Raw genomic sequence first — 21,996 nt, forward strand, 5'->3', positions numbered from 1 at the left:
AAACTATGAAAACGGATTATATCGCGTATATTGAATTTATAATACAAACCCGTCACCCGTTGACCACGAACGCTGTAAAGAGTTCGAAACGTCGGGATGTATTATAAATTCAATATACGCGATATAATCCGTTTTCATAGTTTTATTTCACGATATCCATTATTTATGACAGATAGTGTAGTGGTAACCGTCAGGCGTCAATTAAGCAAAGTGACGATTGTTCGCAGTTGTTAAAGTTAAACAGTTGCCCAGTGGTGGCCTTAAACAGTTTTTTGACAAGTTCTCACTATGACATTGATGCATCAGGGCGGTTTGTTTACAGGTGGCCTGAAACGCGAAAATCGAAATTTCGTTATCTGCCTCTCTATCGATCGAATATGCAAGTGATAGAGAGGCAGAAACCGAACTTTAGATTTTCGTGTTTCGAGTTAAGCCCCTGTGATTGTACTAGTGACGCCCTCTACGCAGAGTTTTGCGTAATAATCCCTCAAACATCAAACATTTATTCAGCAAATAGGCCACAGGGGCACTTTTACATGTAAATTTTTACAAACAATAAAATTAACCCAAAATTACAAAAAACAATTACATAAATATTAATGTTAAATTACACAAGAAAAAAAACTAATAAAAACTATACAAATAACAGAAGTACTAAAATTGTTTAGAGATGTAAAAGTCTCTAGGTGTCAGAGATAAAATGTATATAATAATAAAAAAGATCATCAAATTATCCAGAGATGTAAAGGGTCTCCAAGACTTGAATTGTTATATAATTAATAAATAATATTAGGTATTGTCAACCGCGGGGGTGTGTAGTACGTACTGAAATCCAGTCATAGCATAATCACTGCGGTTTGTATGACGTCTGGAGGCTCGACACTGGCCAGCATTGCGTCAGGACCGTAGGTCATGTAGAATGAAATGTCATAATACATTTTGCATCGTGATTGTTTTATACGATATTTAATCTGATCACATTAATCACATTATTTGATTTAATCACATTTAATATAATTTTCCCCGTAATGCTCTATTTTACAAGCGAGTTCTACTCTACCTACTTAAACTGGAGATTAATTGCGTTATTCAACTTATTCTAAGATTATCGTATCGATAGGTAATCGTTTATCCTTATTTGTCATTTTGACATTGGTGTTTTTATTTTATTTTATTTTATTTATTAGGAAAACTTACAGCTGAAGTAACACGTTAGGTAATAACATAGAAGCAGTGAGCCAATTACAAGTTTCCACAGATAGAAACTGCGTAAAGTGCATGGTGTGCGAAATTACAACTAATAATACTTACTAACTTATAAATATACTTTACTTATCTTACAAAGAAAAGAAAGGTACAAAATTTAACAGAGGTTTGCTAAGTAATATGAATAGAAAAGCAGCACCTCACCTAGATTTTTAACAGATTCTGAGTTCAGGGTTCTTCGCTATATATTTATGTGATTAAACTAATAATTTTACGGAAATGTTATATAGACAGAGCATTGAATTGTATCCCATTTTATTAACATACGAGTATAATATGTAGTTATGAAACTGTGCAAATCGCGAATAAGGAAAATTGCCGGGTTATAAAAGGTCATTATCGAAGGTATAAATATATAACTATAAAAAAGTGTGAAAAGGAAATTGGAAATACCGAACACTCGCAGTTTTTTAATTTATTTCTGGAATTTTTCACTAACTTTAATATTATGTAAGAAAGTATACTGTAATAAAAATAATATATAAATAAATGTTTAAATAAGCAATTTTATTTGTCATGACGCCCGTAGCTTAAAGATCTGTTGAATGCAGACCATATTTTTTAAAGATACATGTCGATTGGTGTCTATGTATGTATGTACATGTATGTATGTATGTAGGTATGTACCTAGTATACGTAAAGTTGTCGAAACGACGAGACATAATTAGTTCGGACGAAAGACCCCAGATAGACACAAGCATTTACTTGATCTTGGTGTCTTCGGCTAGGTAAAATAGGTTGTAAGGTTGTAACAGAAGCCTTTCTTACCCTCATATAAAAAGTATTACTTATCTTATACAGAAAAGTAGCTAACATGTGGCGTGCCGAGGACAAAGCCTTTATTAAGGAAATAGGGTGACGTACTTGTATAAGGGAAAGGGGCTGCGACCCTCGCTCTGGTTCTTTGATCTTTCCTTGTCCAACAGATATTCAGCGAGGTAATGCCAGTATATTTGGCAATTTGGTCCGGGGGATATAATACCTAATCAGGACACGATTTCTTCCATTCCACGGAAGTTCAACACGAAACGTCATAACGCATGTCGAATACCGCTCGTGGGTGATAATATTGTATTTGTTAAACTATTTAGTTTTACTCATTCTTAGGTTTATTTTAGTTTATAAGTAATTTTTATGTTTAGGTACTTAATTGTTACATTTCTTTGATGAATAAAAAATTTTATACCTTTGCTAACATGTACAATACAATACCTATTGTCTAATAAATTAAAATACGCTTGCCCGCAATTACATAATGAACGAATTTTATTTATGGATTTGGTATTTTTGCCTCGAATACTCGTCTGTGGCCAGCTTTAATAACAATTTGTTGAATTGTCAAAGGAATGTGTAAATATTTAGACAGGTAAGGTGATCACAACCGGTGACTGTATTCCGTTGCGCGCACTCGCGGTTGAAGACTCAGGGGGATTTTTGAAAACTACAATATCCATAAAGTGTTTATAAGGAAAACAGACAACATATAAGCTTATGCGCTGCCCGCTCGGGCCCATTTTATTCTGTTCCTTTTTCTAGTGTATTGAAGGTATTGAAGTGATTTGTGAATCATGGAGTTTGACAATTACGGGTTGAATTTGAAGACGTACAAGATTTATGAAGATCCTGAAAAGGAGGTAGGTTTTTAAAGTTTACATTAGGATAGTAACGGTATTATTTAGACCTAACGTAGTGGCACCAGTGACCGACAAGAACCTATAACCGACACTTTATTTTTTATCCAAGAAAATAAGGGTGACATGCCGATTTATTAATCCTGCACAGTGTTTCCATATCAAAAGAAATCGGCTCCCCACCCTTAGTTCTTTTCATGGATAAAAATAAGTGTTGGTTATAGGTTACCGTGTCGGTCACTGGTGCCACTACGTTACATAAAATAAAAACAAAAACCAAAAATTTCATACCAAAAATGGGACAGCAAATAAAAGACAGATAGGCATAGGTATACATTAATATAAATGCCTACCTATTTGATTCCTATGACACAAAAATCTTCAATGCAAAATTCTAAACTTATCTTTAAAAAAGATTTCGATTTACATAACCTTGTAGCTGAAGGTATATAATTAATATTTAATTACTTTCCCCAAGCAATTTTACTCATTTTCTATACCTAATTAGTAATTGTTACTCAACTTATTATATTTCTCAACGAACTTTAAATAATTGAAGTGGCATTTTTATTCATAATTTCCGGTAAGGAATTTCTGAATTTGCGAAAGTCCGATTTTCAAAAATAACGGGTTGGTATCTGTCTAAGACAATAATTTACTAGGATCCCGGATTTTATCCTCCGAACGCGAAAACTCAACAACGCCAACGCATTCAGTTACCGCCGTAGCGAGGCTCGTGCTCTACGAAAGGTGTGGAACACTGATTCATTATCCTTTTAATGTAATTTTCTATGATATGGTATGCTATGGAATGATCTGTCGCCTGCGGTATTTCCAGAACGATACGACTTTCAAACCTTCAAGAAAAGCGCGTATTCCCATCTCAAAGGCCTGCAACGCACTTAGGTACAACCTCTGGTGTTGCAGGTGTCCATGGGCGGCGGTAATCGCTTACCAACAGGCGATTCGTCTGCTTGTTTGCCTACTATATTATAAAAAAAAAGTTTTTTTAACCTTTGTTTGGTTCGAAAAAAATGCGATTTAATGGTATGGTTCGACTTTTTAAAGGAAATTGCAAAATTTTCCATGGCATACAGATCATTACACTGTTAGTTCAAAAATATCATTACCCAATCATCAGCGAAACACGTGCCACGCACGCCGGTCACAGAATTCAATTGGCCAAGTCATTTTAATAATCATGGGCCAATCAAACGATCGCACGAATTCGAAGCTTCCAAACTAGGATGACCCTTTATTTTATACCAAGAAAACGAAGTTGGCTGATTAATTACCTACTGGCAGTAGGTACCTATTCTTAAAATATGCAAGTAAAACAATTTCAAGTCATGGTCTGATGATGGGATCCTAGAAAAGTGGAGGGAACTCTGAACTCTTAAAATAGGTATTATATGCTCATTTATATTTGTGCCGTTTTCAAGCAAAAGGTACCACATTGTCGCTCGCCATAAGGACGCTCTGACAGGTTTTTCGTATAAAGATACAAGCAATTTTCGTCCTTATGTTAAGCGACAATGTGGTACCTTTCGATTGAAAACGTCACATTTATGTTTTACATTTTCTCAGAAAGCATTATTTAAGTGACGTGGAAGTGCTGGCGAATAACATAAAATAATGTCATTAGCTTAAATTGGTTTTTTGAGTCGGTTCTTTTTGTGTAAGATAGTAAACAGATCCGAATTAGGTAAGAATTGGGCATCGAATTTCAATTTGTTTACAAAATTAGTACAATGCGTATGTACTCGTAATATTGTATTTATCTACTCCCTGGGAATTCCACGGCACAAAATATCTAGCAACATCTGATTAAGATGCAGAGAGCGCAGCAAAATTGTGGTAAATTAGATATGTTAAACAGCCGGAAAACACCGTTCCGTGGGTAACTTTTAACACATGTTGCGTTATTGAGCAATTCTATGTTTAGGTAATTCTATATTAGGTGCCTATAATATAGGTAAGTACTTGAAATAAATTTAAGCATGGGGCTTGTTTGACCGGTTCCGAGTTTTTCCGCCACCCTTTCAAGCCTTAAGCCAACCCACACTTAAACAAGATTAGTTTTATTTTAAAAACTCAACTAACAAAGAAGAAAAAGCACAGTGATATCCAGAATAATATTATTAAAACAGCAATGAAGCAAGTAAGCTTAAAAATAAAAAGCAATAAAAAAAATATATAAGTCGCAGCATTGTTTCAATAAGTAGAAAGATAATTTTATTTAATATTACCTACCTAACTTAGGTATAAAACTTCGAGAATTTGTACCATAACGTCCATAACACCGTCACCTCCACAAAAGGCCACTTGAATGTTTTAGGTGACTCTGGATCAAGTTACCATTATTTATATTAGTCGATTTTTAGGGTTTCGTACCCAAAGGGTAACAACGGGACCCTATTACTAAGACTCCACTGTCCGTCTGTCCGTCTGTCTGTCACGGCTGTATCTAGACAGTTAAAATTATCACAGATGATGTATTTCTGTTGCCGCTACAACAAATACTAAAAAGTACGGAACCCTCGGTGGGCGAGTCCGACTCGCACTTGTCCAGTTTTTATTTAATTTTATTAGTTCATGACTCACTTCATGCTTTTCATCCTTTTCATGTTTTAGCGTCATTTTTTATGTGTGTCGACTCGCCCTACTACCTCACCTGCGTCAGGACTGTCAGGAGTGTCTTACTCCGCGATTTCGTCGCGTCGCTACAAGTACCTGCGGCTGCCTAAATTTTTAGGTTTTTCCATAGTAATTGCCGCGCACCGCCATGGAATGCTCGCCTGCACGCGCTTGCGCCGCCTTGCGCGTATATAGTAGAGTAGATGCGTTTTGTTAGGGAGTGAATCTTCTGTACCTAGTATACTATTATATGTGACGTTTTCAATCAAAAGGTACCACATTGTCGCTTACCATAAGGACGAAAATTGCTTGTAGCTTTATACGAAAAATCTGTCAGAGCGTCCTTATGGCAAGCGACAATGTGGTACCTTTTACTTGAAAACGACACATATATTCTGTGCCTGCGTTAGGCCGGTATAAACGACAATGTGGTGACCTCACCACTCATTGTGCATAAGGATCATTACCGTGCACGTGGCCACGTGGCCACTGTGGCAAAGTCAGGGTCACTACAGTCAACGAACGAGATCCTCAGGAGGCCTAGCCAAGATGACAATCGTACATCGACAAACGCCAAAAAATTATATCGAGATGACAGAATGATGCTACGAAAAGTCACGTGACTACATTACATACATTATTTAAGTTTCAACTGACGTTTTCTATCAACGTCATCTTGGCTAGGCCTACTGAATTTCCTGCTATATGTTATTTGCGAAAATGCAAAGCATCTCTTTTTTCAACCAACTTTAAAATTTTGAAGTTCAATTTGCCGGATTTTAATTTTCTTTAAAGTATTAGGCTCTATCTAACTATCCCACGTTTTTTTCAAAGACTGCTGCGCCAAGTTTTTGTTTGAAATAGGGATTTAGGATTTAGATAGGGGTTATGATTCGTGAATTTGCTTTAGGATACCATTTGGTGAAGTGAAACAGCTAATGAAAACCGCAAAACGTGAAGACAGTTCAATTTTTGTTAAAATTTATTATTTTATTAAAATTATACCTACTGAAAAAAAATGTGTCAAACGAGTCACGGAATGCAGAAATTGCAGATACGCTTATTGTTGTTGTTAAAAAGGTTAATAGATAATCCAGTTTTAGGCTATAGATTCAAGTGTTGAACTCAACACTTAACTATGTACGAGTGTTTAATTTTTAAACCAAATATTTTATTGGTATATATACAATCATAAAAAATAACTTAAACTTATCTAAATTAAACAATAAACTACAAAACTAACTAAAATATTTTATTCAAAAAGACCTCCGCGAGCTGTACCGGGTGCAAAGGTGAGGTGTACCGGGTGCAAAGGTGAGCTGTACAGTACTGTACCTCATAAAGTGTTTAATTACATATTCATGTTACATTCATTATATTACTTGGGTACATAATTGTTTTGTGAATAATAAGGATGAAACAATGGAAAAATCTGTAGGTAAAATATTGTAGCAGACATACTCGTAGACCATCTACCGGTTTTTTATTAGAGGAAAATCAACTACGGAAATGCTCTATTTGCGTACACTTACGTATATTTTGTCGTAAGTGTACGCAAATGGAGCATTTCCGTGGTTGATTTTCCTTGTCATATGTACAATATTACTTATTATAATATCATGTCCATTCTACTTTTTAAAATATAATTGTGTTTTGAAAGTACGAGCACTGAACACTGACACTAATGTCAACTCAGTATCAATTCCAAATCATATTCTTAAAATTCGAAAGCATTTCATAGGCCAATTTATAACCTGAAATAAGTTTATTTTACGCGATTAAGTCCCGTCGTTGTGAATAATAATGAGTAAAATCGTGAAAGTTTAAATCAATGTTCTGAAGGCTATATGTTTGCCCTAATTGCTTCCTACTATTAATATGCCATTAAATCAGCAAGATTTCAAGACTTAGATATTTAGACATAAGGGCGAAATCCCTCTACATTTACAAAAGATTAGTAAAATATTAAGTAGAACAGATAACATTTATCTTCACTGTATTTAGGTAGTAAAGCGATTGCGTAGTTCGACAAACAAGTAATAAAGATAACTTCGACACGTCTGAGGAATACTAACTGCTGCATTATAAGTATATACTAACTATTAAATGTAATGACAGTGACACTGCGACAGACACACCGACACTGCGACAGACACACCGAAGATTTGTTTGCGAGTACCGTAAAATGGGGTGAGTAGGAAGAAAACTGGGTTTACTAATGTATTGCCAAAAATCGTTTCCCAAAGTATTACTTCCCAAACTATTTTACGCAAATTATCATTTGGCAAAATTTCATTTCGCAAAATTTCATAATCCAACCTTTTTTTTTTACCCAGGGGGAATCCGTTATGGATCCCACCGGCCCGGGAGAAGCCTAAGGTGGGTATGTCCGACTCCCACGGACTAAACCCCCGGGGGTGTTCCGCCGCGCGCTTTGTGGCGCGGGGTTTCGGGAACGTGACTTTAGGCCTCCGATACCTCATAATCCAACCTAACCTAACCCAACCTAGTACGTCATTTTCATTTCGCAAGTATGGGGTTGGGAAATGAAATGGTTGCGAAGTAAAAAACTCGCTAAAACTTCATTTGGGAAATGACACTTATGCCATAAGTTTGTTGGGAAGTGAAATTTGGCGAAAAATATTTTGGCTAAACGGCGGTATCCCAGAAAACTGACATTCAAACCTCGATAACATTATATTTTTACATATGCAAACTGAACGGTGTATATTATAAGTGTTCCGGACGTTTGTATTTTAGTTATTATTTTATTTTGGGTAGTTCTTTTTCATAACTTTGACGATAAACAGGAAAGCCCACCTCACCCCGTAGTCCCTCGTAATTCGGGTGAGATGGGTTTTCATACAAAGGTGATTTTGGAAGATTTTTGGATCTTTTTTTTAATTATGAGTATTACTATACTCGTAGCTCCATTTTAAATTAGAATACATTATTTTTGTAGCAGTAGCCTTAAAAACCCATCTCACCCCCCTTTCATACCTTCTCTCCCCATTCATAACCCAATTCTCCCCGCAAACCCTACTCACCTCATTTTACGGTACAACCTATAAAGGTGTATACAGTAAGCGATTATTTATAGATCTTACAGGGATCTCCAAACTTGGCATTTTACGTTCCCTGAACCCTTTAGAAGAGGATCTCTAGAACTGTGTCGTATGCATAATTAATAGACCGCAGTTTGACTTCTGATCCTTGATAGAGGTGTTTCATGTTTAAAAAACCCGATGTGACCAGGCTGGAAAGTGCTTCGGTTACTACCAGAAGCTTGTTGAATTTCCCCCTTACAATTCGCAAACATTGGGTATTTTGGGTGGCTTTACGGTACGTCAGTAGTGCGAACCCCATAGGAAGTAAACAACACGATAAAAAATTCCTTTGGCAGAACGATGACGGAAAATAACGCGTAAACTGTTTGTTTTATTTTTCGAAAAGGTGGGCATCATCTTATTTATCATCTGTTTGCTCTGCATCTGTAAGTAGGTATGTTTTTGTGGTCATGTATGCACTTTTACTTGCCAAGTATTTATGAAGTGGATTCATTAGTCATTAACTATATAGTTATTTACGATACAAGTGCGGAAAAGAGGATATTCGAAACGAGCATCGATAAATTAAAACACGACCGCAGGGAGTGTTTTAAATCGACACGAGTTGCGAATTACCTATTCGCACGTGTATCGTACAACGTTTTACAGTACATATGGCCCTTTAAACTTTCGACATATGCACGAAAAGTGCTATTTTACGCACTAGTGCTAGAAAGTAGCACCATATGTACTGTAAAACTATTTTCCTGTAAGCTTTAATAATTTTCCTGTTATGAATCTTCAATCCGTGCAGTATAAATATAAGCGTCTAATTACGTACTTAATTATGAGTGTATGGAACGACGTTTTTTAATACAGTTGTGAAAAAATAAGAAAAACAACAAGTAAGGAATAAAAACAATATCGAATGTTGCCTTTGGAAACTTAGCTTGCAGTAAGAAAAAACGCCTCTTTTTTGACAGGCGTTTCGGCAGCTATTCCTACCTCTACCTTCCATAGTTATTCCGTTCCATTCAGACAACTTATTAAGAACGGTTTTTCAATCTTCAATATTAAAAAATAAACGTGTTTTAATGATGAAGAGGTAAGTAATAAAATATGAAATATGTATATTTATCGTATTCTTACATTAACAGTAGGTTTTTATGTTGATTACGACGTTTAACACTTATTCTTTGCAAATAAATACTTACTTACTTACTTACTTAAAGGAAACTAATATTAACACACATCAATAAGTAGTCATAAATTGAAAAAAAATTGGAAAAGTGAAATGCACTAGTTCGCGAAAACAAACTTTTTAAACAGTTACGTAATGTAGCACTTTTTGTGCAACCGTATTAAAAATACATTTTTATGGTGATGTGATGGCGTGACGACTTGAAAATGTAGTTAGTTTCAAACAAGGCGAGTTCATAAGAATGTGGTGAGTTGCGAATATGCACCATATACAAATAACGGTAGTTTCGTCAGCAAAAATTGATTGGACAAGAAATAAATACACATACATACAAAAAAAAATTGTTTTACAAGGCGGTAAAGTGGTTGTTTTACCCCTTGTGCTAATATATTAGATACCCGAGCAAGCGAAAGAAACGACTCCACAAAGCTACGCTCTTGGTTTAAAAGTGGAATTTTGAGCGTTGTGAGGGTTGCAATATTAGCACAAGGGTTACGTCGGTGGCAAACAAGCATACAGCCCGCCTGATGTTACAGTCTCCGTAGCCTATTATGGAACTCCAGAGGAATTACATGCGCGTTGCCGACCCCAACACTCCGCACCCTCGTTGAGCTCTGGCAACCTTACTCACCGGCAGGAACACAACACTATGCGTAGAGTCTAGTGTTATTTCGCTGCGGTTTTCTGTAAGGTGGAGGTACTTCCCCAGTTGGGCTCTGCTCTAGATCAGAAATGACATCCGCTGTGCTGTACCCTACCACACAAAGCGAGATGTCATTCACATTGCCCATACCTCTCTTTTGGACGTAGTTTAAGGACATACCCGGGTCCTGAAGTACTTAAACCATTACAAATCAAATTCAAATGAACTTAATTAAATATTTATCATTCAAATTCAAAATCATCGCTCACTTAAAAGCCAATTCTACCTGAAGTGTAAAGAGAGCCTTCGACACTAGCTGGCGTGGTGAAAATATTACTATTAATTTTCTGCTGGTTGAGTAAATAATATCTATTAATTTCATTATTGATAAGACCTTGTCTAGCGTGATCATAGTTTATCTTCGCGTTGATCGATAAAGCGCGTTTTCGGAAATACTCGAGACGTGCGTAGCGGGTAGCGGCGCACACGCAGACTCGCTTCGACACGTGCCAAAGACATAACTACATAAGTTAACAGCGTAGATTAACTGCCTTAGAATAATCATTATATCAATAATCTTGTTAAATAGTTATAAAACGAAAAAAATACCATAACAAAGTAAAAGCAAACATTATTTAACCGGTGTCATTAAAACATAAAACACCTTATATAAGTAGTTAAGAAATGGTAAAGCAAACCTTACAATCTAAAATAAAATTTAACGATACCTTTTCATTATTTCCATTTTCATGAAAAATAAACAAGATCTACTCGTAATACTCGTATTGACACCTGCCTGACCAAATCTGCCTGAAACGACACGAAAAAATTAATGACAGTTTTTCGGAACTAAATTTTTCGTGCTACATGCTACGTAATATATTTGTCAGTCTTTCATTTTTTCCGCATTAGACACACCTGTCCATTTCTGACAAATTCTCACAATTGACGCTTTGCATACGACAGACGGCCATTGTGATACAATTTGGAAACCATTGGAGTTATGTTACGTACATGTAAGTATCATAACAACATTAATACCGTAAAATGGGGTGAGTAGGGTTCGCGGGGAGAGTAGGGTTATGAATGGGGAGAGAAGGGATGAAAGGGGGGTGTGATGGGATTTTAAGGCTACTGCTACAAAAATAATGTATTCCAATTTAAAAAGGAGCTATAGTAATAATACTCATAATAAAAAAAAAATGATCCAACAATCTTCCAAAATCACCTTTGTATGAAATCCCATCTGAACCCAATTACGAGGGACTACGGGTTGAGGTGGGATTTCCTGTTTATCGTCAAAGTTATGAAATGGAACTACCCAATTTAAAATAAAATAAAAACTAAAATACAAACGTCCGGAACACTTATTACATAATATACACCATTCAGTTTGCATATGCAAAAATAAAATGTTATCGAGGTTTGAATGTCAGTTTTGTCCCTACTCACCCCATTTTACGGTATTTAAAAATATGAGGACGTGAAAGTTAACTGACGAATATTATTAGAGGACGCCTTTGGTTTAAAATGCAAGAATCATTTAGGATTATTTGCTCTATAGACTTAGTCTACATAAGTACTTACTGGAAACAAATCGAAACCAGGCAAGTAGCTGGTCCCTGTTACTGGCAATACTAGCATGCACACTTGTGCTGTACTTACAGCGCGCTGCAAAATTTAATGGACACGTATTAAATGGAATTCATTCATAAAGTGGCCACTTGCGCAGCGTACAGTAAGCTACAGAGATAACTGACCCCACTGCACAGACACTTGTTTGCAGGTGGGTCAGTTATCTCTACAGCTTACTGGACATTAGGTACTGTGCTCTTGTGCTGATATGCCAGTACAACTGGCGGCAGCGACTGGCATCGTTTAAACCGCCTTACAGTATGCGCAGGTCCACCCTTATGTGTTTAAGCGCTATTTGCCTATTTGTGTCCGCGAGCATTATTAGGCGGATATCAGGTACCACTGAGACCGAGCCTTAGAATATCAAGGACATGCAGGTTTACATATACAGTTAGGTAGCTGTATGAGTCACAGATATGTTTACCCCCACAGGAAAACTCCACCGAAAAAACAAAGGGGTCTCTTCGATTCCCAATGAACAAAGATAGATAGTGGAACCTAATTTTAGGTTGTTTATCATTGTATCAAAATAGTAGGTATTCACTAATATTCTTACCGTCTAGTTAGGTTAGAAGTGTTAGAACCTTAGAAATTCTTGCATACGAAACTTTTCTGCTACATTTTATTGAATACCTACCCAAGTACCCAGCCATACATAAAATTATACAAGTATTTTTGATTACTTTCATAGTGTTTTTATATCAGGTGTGGTAGTACCTAACAGGCATTCTGAATTATTATTAGCCTTGGTAACGAAAGCCTAAAGTTTTCAGTCTGTGGGTCAGAGTAAGTATTGTGGGTATTTTTACATTTTTGCCACATAGAAATGGGTAGTTAAATTTTATTTAAATATAATATAGTCATTTTACCGATATTTTTGCATGTCCTCGACCTTTCTTGCTATGATCGATATTGCAAAACATGCAACGTATCGTCCTTGACTCTGAACTAGTGCTTTAAACCGTTGCGGAATAAATTGTAACTATATAGTTTTAAATTATAAATTCGATTATCGCGATCATTTTTATAAATCAATAATTTATAAAGGAACGCCCGATACCGACATACTCCGTTTTCAATTATAAAATTAAAATAATATTATAACGCGCCAACCACAAACGTCAAGCCAAGCTCGCGTATTGGACGACTTCATTGCTGCACCCCATGAGCCAATCACGGCTCCGAATCGCAACGCGCTGCGCGTGAGCGACCGTATACAGATACGTTCCCGCCGCTCCCGCGCAGTCCGGCAACCGACGCGGTACAATTGATATGTACACCTCTATCTAATATTTTGTTAATTCATAAAAGTAATCAGTGTTTAACTCTTAAGTTATCCAATTGTGTACTCTACCAGTGCAATACTTAGCAGAATACACTTTTAATCTGATATGTGTGTCTTTTCACTTTAAAATATAGCCTCGTCATCGAACCCCGAGCTAGCTGGCGCTACAAAATGGCTGCCCAAGTGTGAGGCTATAGTGAAAAAGTGAACATTTTGTGCCGTGATTCGTTAAAATAAACAATATAGTGTAATAAAATGCCGCCTAAATCAAGGAGAAATCGACGTGTGTCGACGCCGACGCCAGATGACCTCGAGCCCGCTCGAGAAGGTTCTTTCACCAGAGATGACGTCGCGACGCTAGTGGAGTCGTTACAACGGTCGCAAACCAACGCCTTCAGGGAACTGCTGGAAAGCGTCATCACAACCTCTAGGCACCCGTCGTCGTCTACTACATCGACACCGTTTCCGCTTCCAGTAGAAGGAGGAAATTTCTCTCGCTGCAAAGCTCGATTCGCTGGAAATTCAGAGGAGTCCATCGAAGGTTTTATTGACGCCATTGAAGCCTACAAAGATTGTGCAAATATCTCGGACGATAACGCCATTCGAGGGTTATCTATGCTATTAACGCATTCAGCCGCAGATTGGTGGCAGGGCATAAAACCTGAGACAACTTCATGGGCCGAAGTAATTGACAGCTTGCGCCATACCTACGGCGACAATCGAGCTCCGCCGCGCATTTACCGCGACCTATTTGCTACACCTCAAGGCGACGAAAACACTCATATTTACGTCGCGAAGTGTCGAGCGCTGTTTTCAAAATTGCCGCGCAACGAGTTAACTGAGAAAACACAGTTAGACATGGTGTACGGACTTCTACACAAACGAATACGTAAACGTGTTAAGAGGGAAGAGTGCGCAACGTTTAAGATATTGTTACAAAAGGCGCGCGCTGTCGAAGAATCGTTGAACGAGAGTACGAACGATACAAAGGCCGCCGCTTCCAAGAACGTGAGCCACGCCTCGCCGAGTCGTCCCGTCGCCGTGTCAAAGCCGCCGCGCGCTACCGCGAGCGCAAGCGCCGCGCCGCCGCCCCGCGAGCCCCGCGCGCCTCCGCCGCGTCTTTCAGATGATAACAGTGATAATAACAATACCGCGTCCGCCGCGAAAAAGTCGTATAGTAAGAAGTGCGGGTATTGTAAACGTTACGGGCACGTAAAAGAAGAATGTAGAAAGTTAAGTAAAGACTCTAGCACGTCTAACGATAATAATAATAGTAACGCATCAGATGTCAATGTTTTACGTTGTTATGGATGTGGTCAAATTGGTGTTATACGCGCAAATTGCGAAAAAATGTAATGCTACATTCTGTACTGTCAACTGCAGCATGGATTCGTCCAATCCAGGGTTAAAGGTTACTGGTAAGCAGTCTAAGAAGCTCTCCCCGGTGAGTAGTTCTCTTAACACTATACCTAATGTTCAAAATGATAAGCTTGACGAGACCTTTTTGTCTCTCACTGATTTTCGACATGCACTTCCTGCAAATTTTTTTGGTGACGGTTTAGTAGCAAGGCCGGTGACGCCCCGCGCCGCCGACAGCTCCCATGACGACCCCGTAGTTGTTCATCAATCGTGCACACTTTTTGCAGAGTCCTCTATTGATAACAGTGATAAGCAAGTAAATAGTTCCCATAGTAAGGAAATGTCATTTTGCACCGTGTCAAATAATATTAGTAACATCCCTGTGCTGCCAGAGCAGGTCATTGACGCCAAATCTAGGTTGACTACAGCTGTTTTTGGAACAGCTGATATCAGTATTAAGAATGGTCAAAGTATAACTAACTACAGTATGTCATCTTTGGGTCACAGTATAGATAATTCCAGTATGTCAACCACACCTTGTGAGGGAATTCTATTTTCAGCTGTGAATTTTTCAGGGACAAACCAGAAGGTTGAGGACTCCACGGAGCCTGCACCTGGAGCCCAGATTGACCAGAATGACTCTGAGGACCCCGTGTTGGATTTATTTGACACTTATGAGGAATACACAAATAGACATCAGCGGCCAATTTTAGGGATTGGAATCCTGGACATGCAAGGTATTGCCTTAGTGGATACTGGTGCAAAGAGAAGCTTGGCAAGTCAGAAGCTCTACTCACTGTTACTTGAGAAAAAGCAACAGTTCTGCGAGAAGCAAATGAGAGTGAGATTCGCTGATGGTATACCTCAAATTAGAAATGTGCTCAATATTACCTTAGATGTCAAAGTGAAGGATAGAGTAATACCTCAAGAGTTCCTGATCTTACCTGAAGCTGAAGAAAATGAAACTTTACTGGGAATCGATTTTCTAAAAGCATCTCGCCTCGACCTGGACTTTGATACCCATACTTGGTGTTTTCCTGGTGGTGAGAGATATCCCATACATTATGAATCTGACATGCCAACGCAATTGTCAATTGCTACAAGCAATATACTTCATTCTGAAGAAGGATCAATGCTCAGCGAAGGTGAAAAGATTAAATTAGCCGAAGTGTTAGAGAGAAATAGTGCAGTCTTCAATCTAGGGGGAGCGCCCACTCCAATTGTTGAACATCATATTGACACTGGAGACCATGCACCTATATCTGTACCTCCATACCGGCTCACACCTGCAAAGAAGGAAATAATGAAAGCGGAGATTGAGAAGATGCTCCGGGAAGGGATAATAGAGGAATGTGAATCTGCTTGGACCTCACCGGCAGTTCTTGTCCCTAAGAAGAATAATACTGTCAGATTCTGTGCTGATTATAGAAAGCTGAATAGCATCACAAAGACAGATAACTATCCCTTACCCTTAATTGATGAGCTGCTGCAGTCGACCGGAAGACATTGCTACATAAGTACCATAGATCTGAGATCCGGATACTGGCAAGTAAGTGTGAATCCAGCTGATCGAGATAAGACTTCGGTGATCACACCATTCGGTACCTACCGTTTTGTACGGATGCCATTCGGTTTAAAGAATGCACCTGCAACCTTCCAGCGGTTGATGGATAAATTCAAATCCGGTGCCAGCTTGCAAAATACTACAGTTCTAGCTTACCTGGACGATCTCCTGGTGATATCTGACAGTTTCGAGAAACACCTGCAAGACCTGCAACTTGTGTTTGACCGACTACGTCAGTTTGGCTTAAGAGCAAACCGAGAGAAATGTGTTTTTGCCTGCAAAGAGGTCAAGTACCTTGGACACCTCATCACCCCTGACGGTATAAAGCCAGATAATGGGAAAGTTGAAGCTATCTTAGCCATGAAGGAGCCTAATAACCTCAAGCATCTTCGGACATTTCTCCAGACCTGCGCTTGGTTCAGAAAATTTGTTCCAAATTTCTCAGCGGTAGCTCAGCCGCTCACCAAGCTTACCAAGAAAAATGAACCATGGAAATGGCATGACGAGCAACAACAGGCCTTTGCGGAGCTCAAAACCAGATTAACTTCTGCTCCAATCCTGGTGCAAGCGGATTACAGCAAACATTTTATTCTACGGACTGACTCAAGCAACTATGCTCTTGGAGCTTGCCTTATGCAAGGCGAAGGCCATGATGAGCGTCCCATTGAGTATGCCAGCAGGCTGCTCACTCCGGCAGAACGCCGTTACAGTACAACTGAAAGAGAGTGTTTGGCTGTGATCTGGGCTGTTGAGAAGTACCGGCCCTATATTGATGGTCATACAGTTTTAGTGAAGACGGATCATCAGCCGTTGAAATGGCTGTTGACTCACAAGTCACCAAGTGGTCGCCTTATCCGGTGGGCACTTAAACTGCAAGGTTTTGACATCAAATATGAATATACACCTGGAAAGGCCAATGTCATAGCAGACACATTGAGTCGACCGGTCTGCGATGAAAACTCCAAAGAAGAATGTGGAGTCTGCTCTATTATTATTGATATTCCACAAGTTAACGCGACGGAACTACGAACTGCTCAGCTCAATGATCCAGAAGTCGCCAAGATTGTTCAAGACCTGGAAGACTCTGATCCCATTAACGCAACCAGATGGCTAGAGAGAGGATATGTCATGGACCAAGGGGTCCTCTACTATTACAATCCCAACTCTGAGTCGGAGGAAGCTCAGCTGGTAGTACCCAACTCTATGAAGGAGGCCGTCTTAAAAGAGTACCACGACGCCCCAACAGCTGGTCATCAGGGCGTAGAAAGGACTCTCGCACGCATTTGTCACAAGTATTACTTCACAGGAATGCGCAAATACATCACGGAATATCTAAAACAATGTGAAGAATGTCAACGCTACAAGAAAAGCGACGCTGACCAGCACCGACGGCAGTCACCTTTGTTTTGCGTTAATGACCTAGTTCTGGTAGACACTCGTTTGCTTAGTAACGCTTCTAAATGTTTAACAAAGAAATTCATGCCAAAACGGGATGGTCCCTATCTCATTAGTAAAGTAATTAGTCCAACTTCTTATGTTATAGCTGACATACAAACCAATACCGACCTGGGTAAATACCATAGTTCTGATTTGACACCATTCACACCAGGTCAAGGTATTCCTTCGGTGCCTGTCCAACCACGGCGACTACGTGGTCGCCCTCGTAACTTAGCGCGAGATGATAATGTTACCAAGTCCCCAACGGGTCGTTCTGGGAACTTGGAGGGGGAGTGTATAACGCGCCAACCACAAACGTCAAGCCAAGCTCGCGTATTGGACGACTTCATTGCTGCACCCCATGAGCCAATCACGGCTCCGAATCGCAACGCGCTGCGCGTGAGCGACCGTATACAGATACGTTCCCGCCGCTCCCGCGCAGTCCGGCAACCGACGCGGTACAATTGATATGTACACCTCTATCTAATATTTTGTTAATTCATAAAAGTAATCAGTGTTTAACTCTTAAGTTATCCAATTGTGTACTCTACCAGTGCAATACTTAGCAGAATACACTTTTAATCTGATATGTGTGTCTTTTCACTTTAAAATATAGCCTCGTCATCGAACCCCGAGCTAGCTGGCGCTACAATATGAAAAAATACTGGCAATGTAACGTAACTATTGAAATAAAAGACAACTGAGGGTCTAACGCAAAAAACGTAAATACAAAAATTTCTTCATCTGCCTCTTTGTCGTTCGAATGCATTTCGAATGCCTATGCAAGAGAGATAGAGAGGCAGATAACTAATTTTGATTTTCTTTCGCGGTAAGCCATCTATTTCCACTCTGCGGACACCTTGTTCATCAATATCCACTCGACTGCTCATCGTGAACTGAGAACTGTTAACATGCATTCATGTTCGGTCGATGCCAAAAATATGTAAACAATATTCGCCGTATTACAATGGAATAAGGTGCAAAAATGTTAACATAAATTTGACGTCAGCTGTACGTGTGTGCACTCAAGTATAACACCGTATCTGCAGTTATTTTTCTAATGTTTGATTTCACAATTATACAATATGAATGTAAATAATAATAAGAGTAGGTAAGACAGGTAACTATTTCTACAGTCTATATAAAATATCACTATTGATGGACACCCCAGGCTCGCATGAGCCGTGGCAAAATGCCGGGATAGAGAGAAAAAGAAGGTATTTACTTTATTTTCAGTTCACATAAAGATAAAATCCTATATTGGTGCCCTGTCTAATTGTGTATACCTACCTAACTTCAGGAAGTGATTATAAGAGGCCAATTAACTGATCAATCAACCAGTAAGGAGTGATAAAGTATCCCTCGAGTAAATAGGTAGGCCCCATACTATAGATATGTGACAAGATAAATATTCCATATATGACAAGACTGTACGGTGTCGTTTCAATTGAGGCGTGCCCCGCGTCGGTCAGTGTTGTTGCGATCTTCAGGAAAATAGGCCGCCAACTGGCAGCCTTTGCCTGAGAAAAAAAAGTCGAAAGTTTACTTTTTAAATAGTTCGAGTTGATTCGTTTTTGTTTTAATTGTAAACTGCGGTTTTGTTTTTGGCCAGATATATTTTAATTTGTACCGGTATTATTTGACTGATTATTGAATTGGTGAGTATGTTTACACATTTTTCTTAGTTATTAGTCTTTCCTTTTTAATTTAGTATTTTATCATACATAATATTCATTTTTATATCTTCAAAAATAACCGATTTAAGTAAAGGACTTGTATTAAATATGGAATGGTTGTTAGACCTCGAGGCGCTGCTATAGTTTTGTCGGTAGGTATTAATTGTATTTAACATTTTTAATAGGGTATTTATATATGCATATAGGTGCATATTAAACAAATATGTACGTTTTTTAATAAATCAAACATAAGTATTTAATTAATTAAAGTTACATGACGTTACAGCATCTTTGAACTACCATATCTGATAGAAGGCAGGTGCGCAATAATGTGTATTAGCAAAGAGAATATATAGGATAGAGGGATACTGTCATAGCAAATTTTGTATTCACAGTGAATTTACTGCCATCTATCGACACACGATTAAAACTAAAAATATCAAAAAATGTATATATATATTACGTTACTAAATGTTACGTAATATTATGTTACGTTATTGCGTAATATATACGGATAAATGATTTTTTTATTTGTATTTATTCTTTTCGTATAATTTTGACCCATGTTCTTTCACTGATATGGTTTAAAGTTGTTAAATAGCAAACGAAACCGTCAACGCCATTTAAACGAGAATAGGCCAAAGGTTGGTATTAGTGGTAGCGCCATCTGTGCGGGAATCAAATTTTCTTGATCTCCGAGGCACGTTTTTTCCTTAGACTTTATTCATCTTATACGAAATTATATAGGTCTTTGGTATTAGATAGGTATTATTGCTCGTTTAGTCGTGCATTTAACATACCTAGGTTTTATTATGACTGAACAGTAAGTACCAAAAGAAAATATGTATACCTATAAAAAAATCTTGACTGTGATCGTGGATATTTGTGATGGAAATGAAAAGATTAAAAACGTAATCCATTTTAATACCTGTTTTAATCTTTATATCGTATTAGTAAAGAATCCAAGATAAACCTTTAAGAAACAAACATTTTGTAACCGTTAAGATAAAATATTTCAACCTACGTACATTAAAGTTTTTTTAAATCCTTTATTCATATCATAAGATTCATAAGAAATTAGCGTAATTAATAACGAAATAAATACGTTCACGCAGGGCCTGGCTATAATATAAAATTATAATTAATATCTACCTACGTAAAACGATCTTTTATGCATATATTTTGAAATTTTCTATCCGTAGGTAGATCTTAAACGAATAAATACATAATAGTAATCAACAAATACGTAGGTAAATATATTATTTGACAAGAAGGCAGCAATGGAACGTTTACATATAAAATTTAATGTTTAAAAAATAACAATTAACTTTGCTGTATCGAGCTCTCGCTCGCTAAAGGGGCCCACTGACTATCAGCACCGGACGATATCAGCCTGTCAGTTGTTCGGAACTGTCAAATTTTTGTTCTAACTGACAGGTCGATATCGTCCGGCGGACTGATAGTCAGTGGGCTCCTTAAGGATTAAAATATCATCTATGTTATACCAATAACATAACGGCCATAAAATATACGACGCAAAATTTACAATAAGTCATATCTATGCGAGTGATGGTAAGCGATTAATGATTGTAAAAATAAAAGTATAAAGATATATTTTTTCATTATTATTGGTCAATGAGCCAATCAATATCAAGCAGTATGTTAGGATATATGTTACGAGTTAATTGTGGATGCCTGTCATAGCGGGCATATCGACATACACAAGGTGTCTGTTTTGATTTCACGTGCACAACAAGAAATCATGAATAAGGATTTCCACACTCACGTATAAAAATAAATAACATGACCCGAGTACCGTATAATGTCTACCTTTTTTATTACTTATCCATTATTCAATTCAATAAGGTATTTAAAAGACAACGTAATGGTCCAATCATTATAAGTTTTTAGTAGTCTACCTATATTAACAGTTTTATATTTATCTTAACGTTTTTTTATCGATTTATATTTAGCACGCACCCGAGCTGCATACATCGCTATTGTTAGTAGCTCGGTACTACGTACAGGGCTAGCGTGTCTTGTTTGAAATATTTGTAATTTTTGGGCAGTTGTGTAAAAGTGTGACAGACTGTTTTCTTGTGCATTTACGCAAACATCAAAGGCATCGGTCCACTGTTACTTATAACACTGTGATTTGGCCAACAGTATTTATGGTATTTTCTATAAAAAGGGACCTTATTGTCGATGGCGCTTACGCCATTATAAACGATGCTCCGATATAAATACAATGCCGCGCGACGCTGTGCGGCGTAAGCGCCATCGACAATAACGTCCCTTTTCATAGAAAATGCCCCATTTTATCTTGTAGCCACATCATTCACTATAATCGGCTCAGTACGAGTATCTACTAGTGTAAAAATCTATCCGCATAAAAAACTGGCCCTTAAAACTGCAAAATTAATGACATACATTCGGGTAAATGTGCACCCAGCATTAACGTCGGCGGTGTCATTGATCTGTTTATTGGGATCGCAACTGTAGGTACTTGTATATTCTTATATATGTATGACGATCGGAAAAACTGCATGCGGCATGAGGCATGAGGCATGATTAAACTACCGAGTGAAGGAAAGGAATTTCGGCGCGATCGGCCA

The 21,996-nt window shown here is 38.0% G+C and overlaps 1 protein-coding gene across 4 annotated transcripts in view; it reads left to right on the forward strand.

The window, feature by feature from the left end:
• LOC134745330 (facilitated trehalose transporter Tret1) overlaps positions 1-21,996 on the forward strand; it is a 60,637-nt gene that overhangs the window by 21,777 nt on the left and 16,864 nt on the right. The window contains exon 1 of one of the 4 annotated variants that reach the window (XM_063679343.1): positions 2,736-2,900. The exons of 2 other annotated variants lie outside the window; for them this stretch is intronic. In XM_063679343.1, the coding sequence (XP_063535413.1) occupies positions 2,835-2,900 (66 nt within the window). In that variant the 5' untranslated portion in view covers positions 2,736-2,834. Of the gene's footprint in view, positions 1-2,735; positions 2,901-19,157; positions 19,364-21,996 lie in introns of those variants that run through there. One more of the 4 variants, XM_063679345.1, reaches the window with a different exon arrangement.

Source organism: Cydia strobilella, chromosome 11, assembly GCF_947568885.1.
Source record: "Cydia strobilella chromosome 11, ilCydStro3.1, whole genome shotgun sequence".
NCBI classification, from domain to species: domain Eukaryota; kingdom Metazoa; phylum Arthropoda; class Insecta; order Lepidoptera; family Tortricidae; genus Cydia; species Cydia strobilella.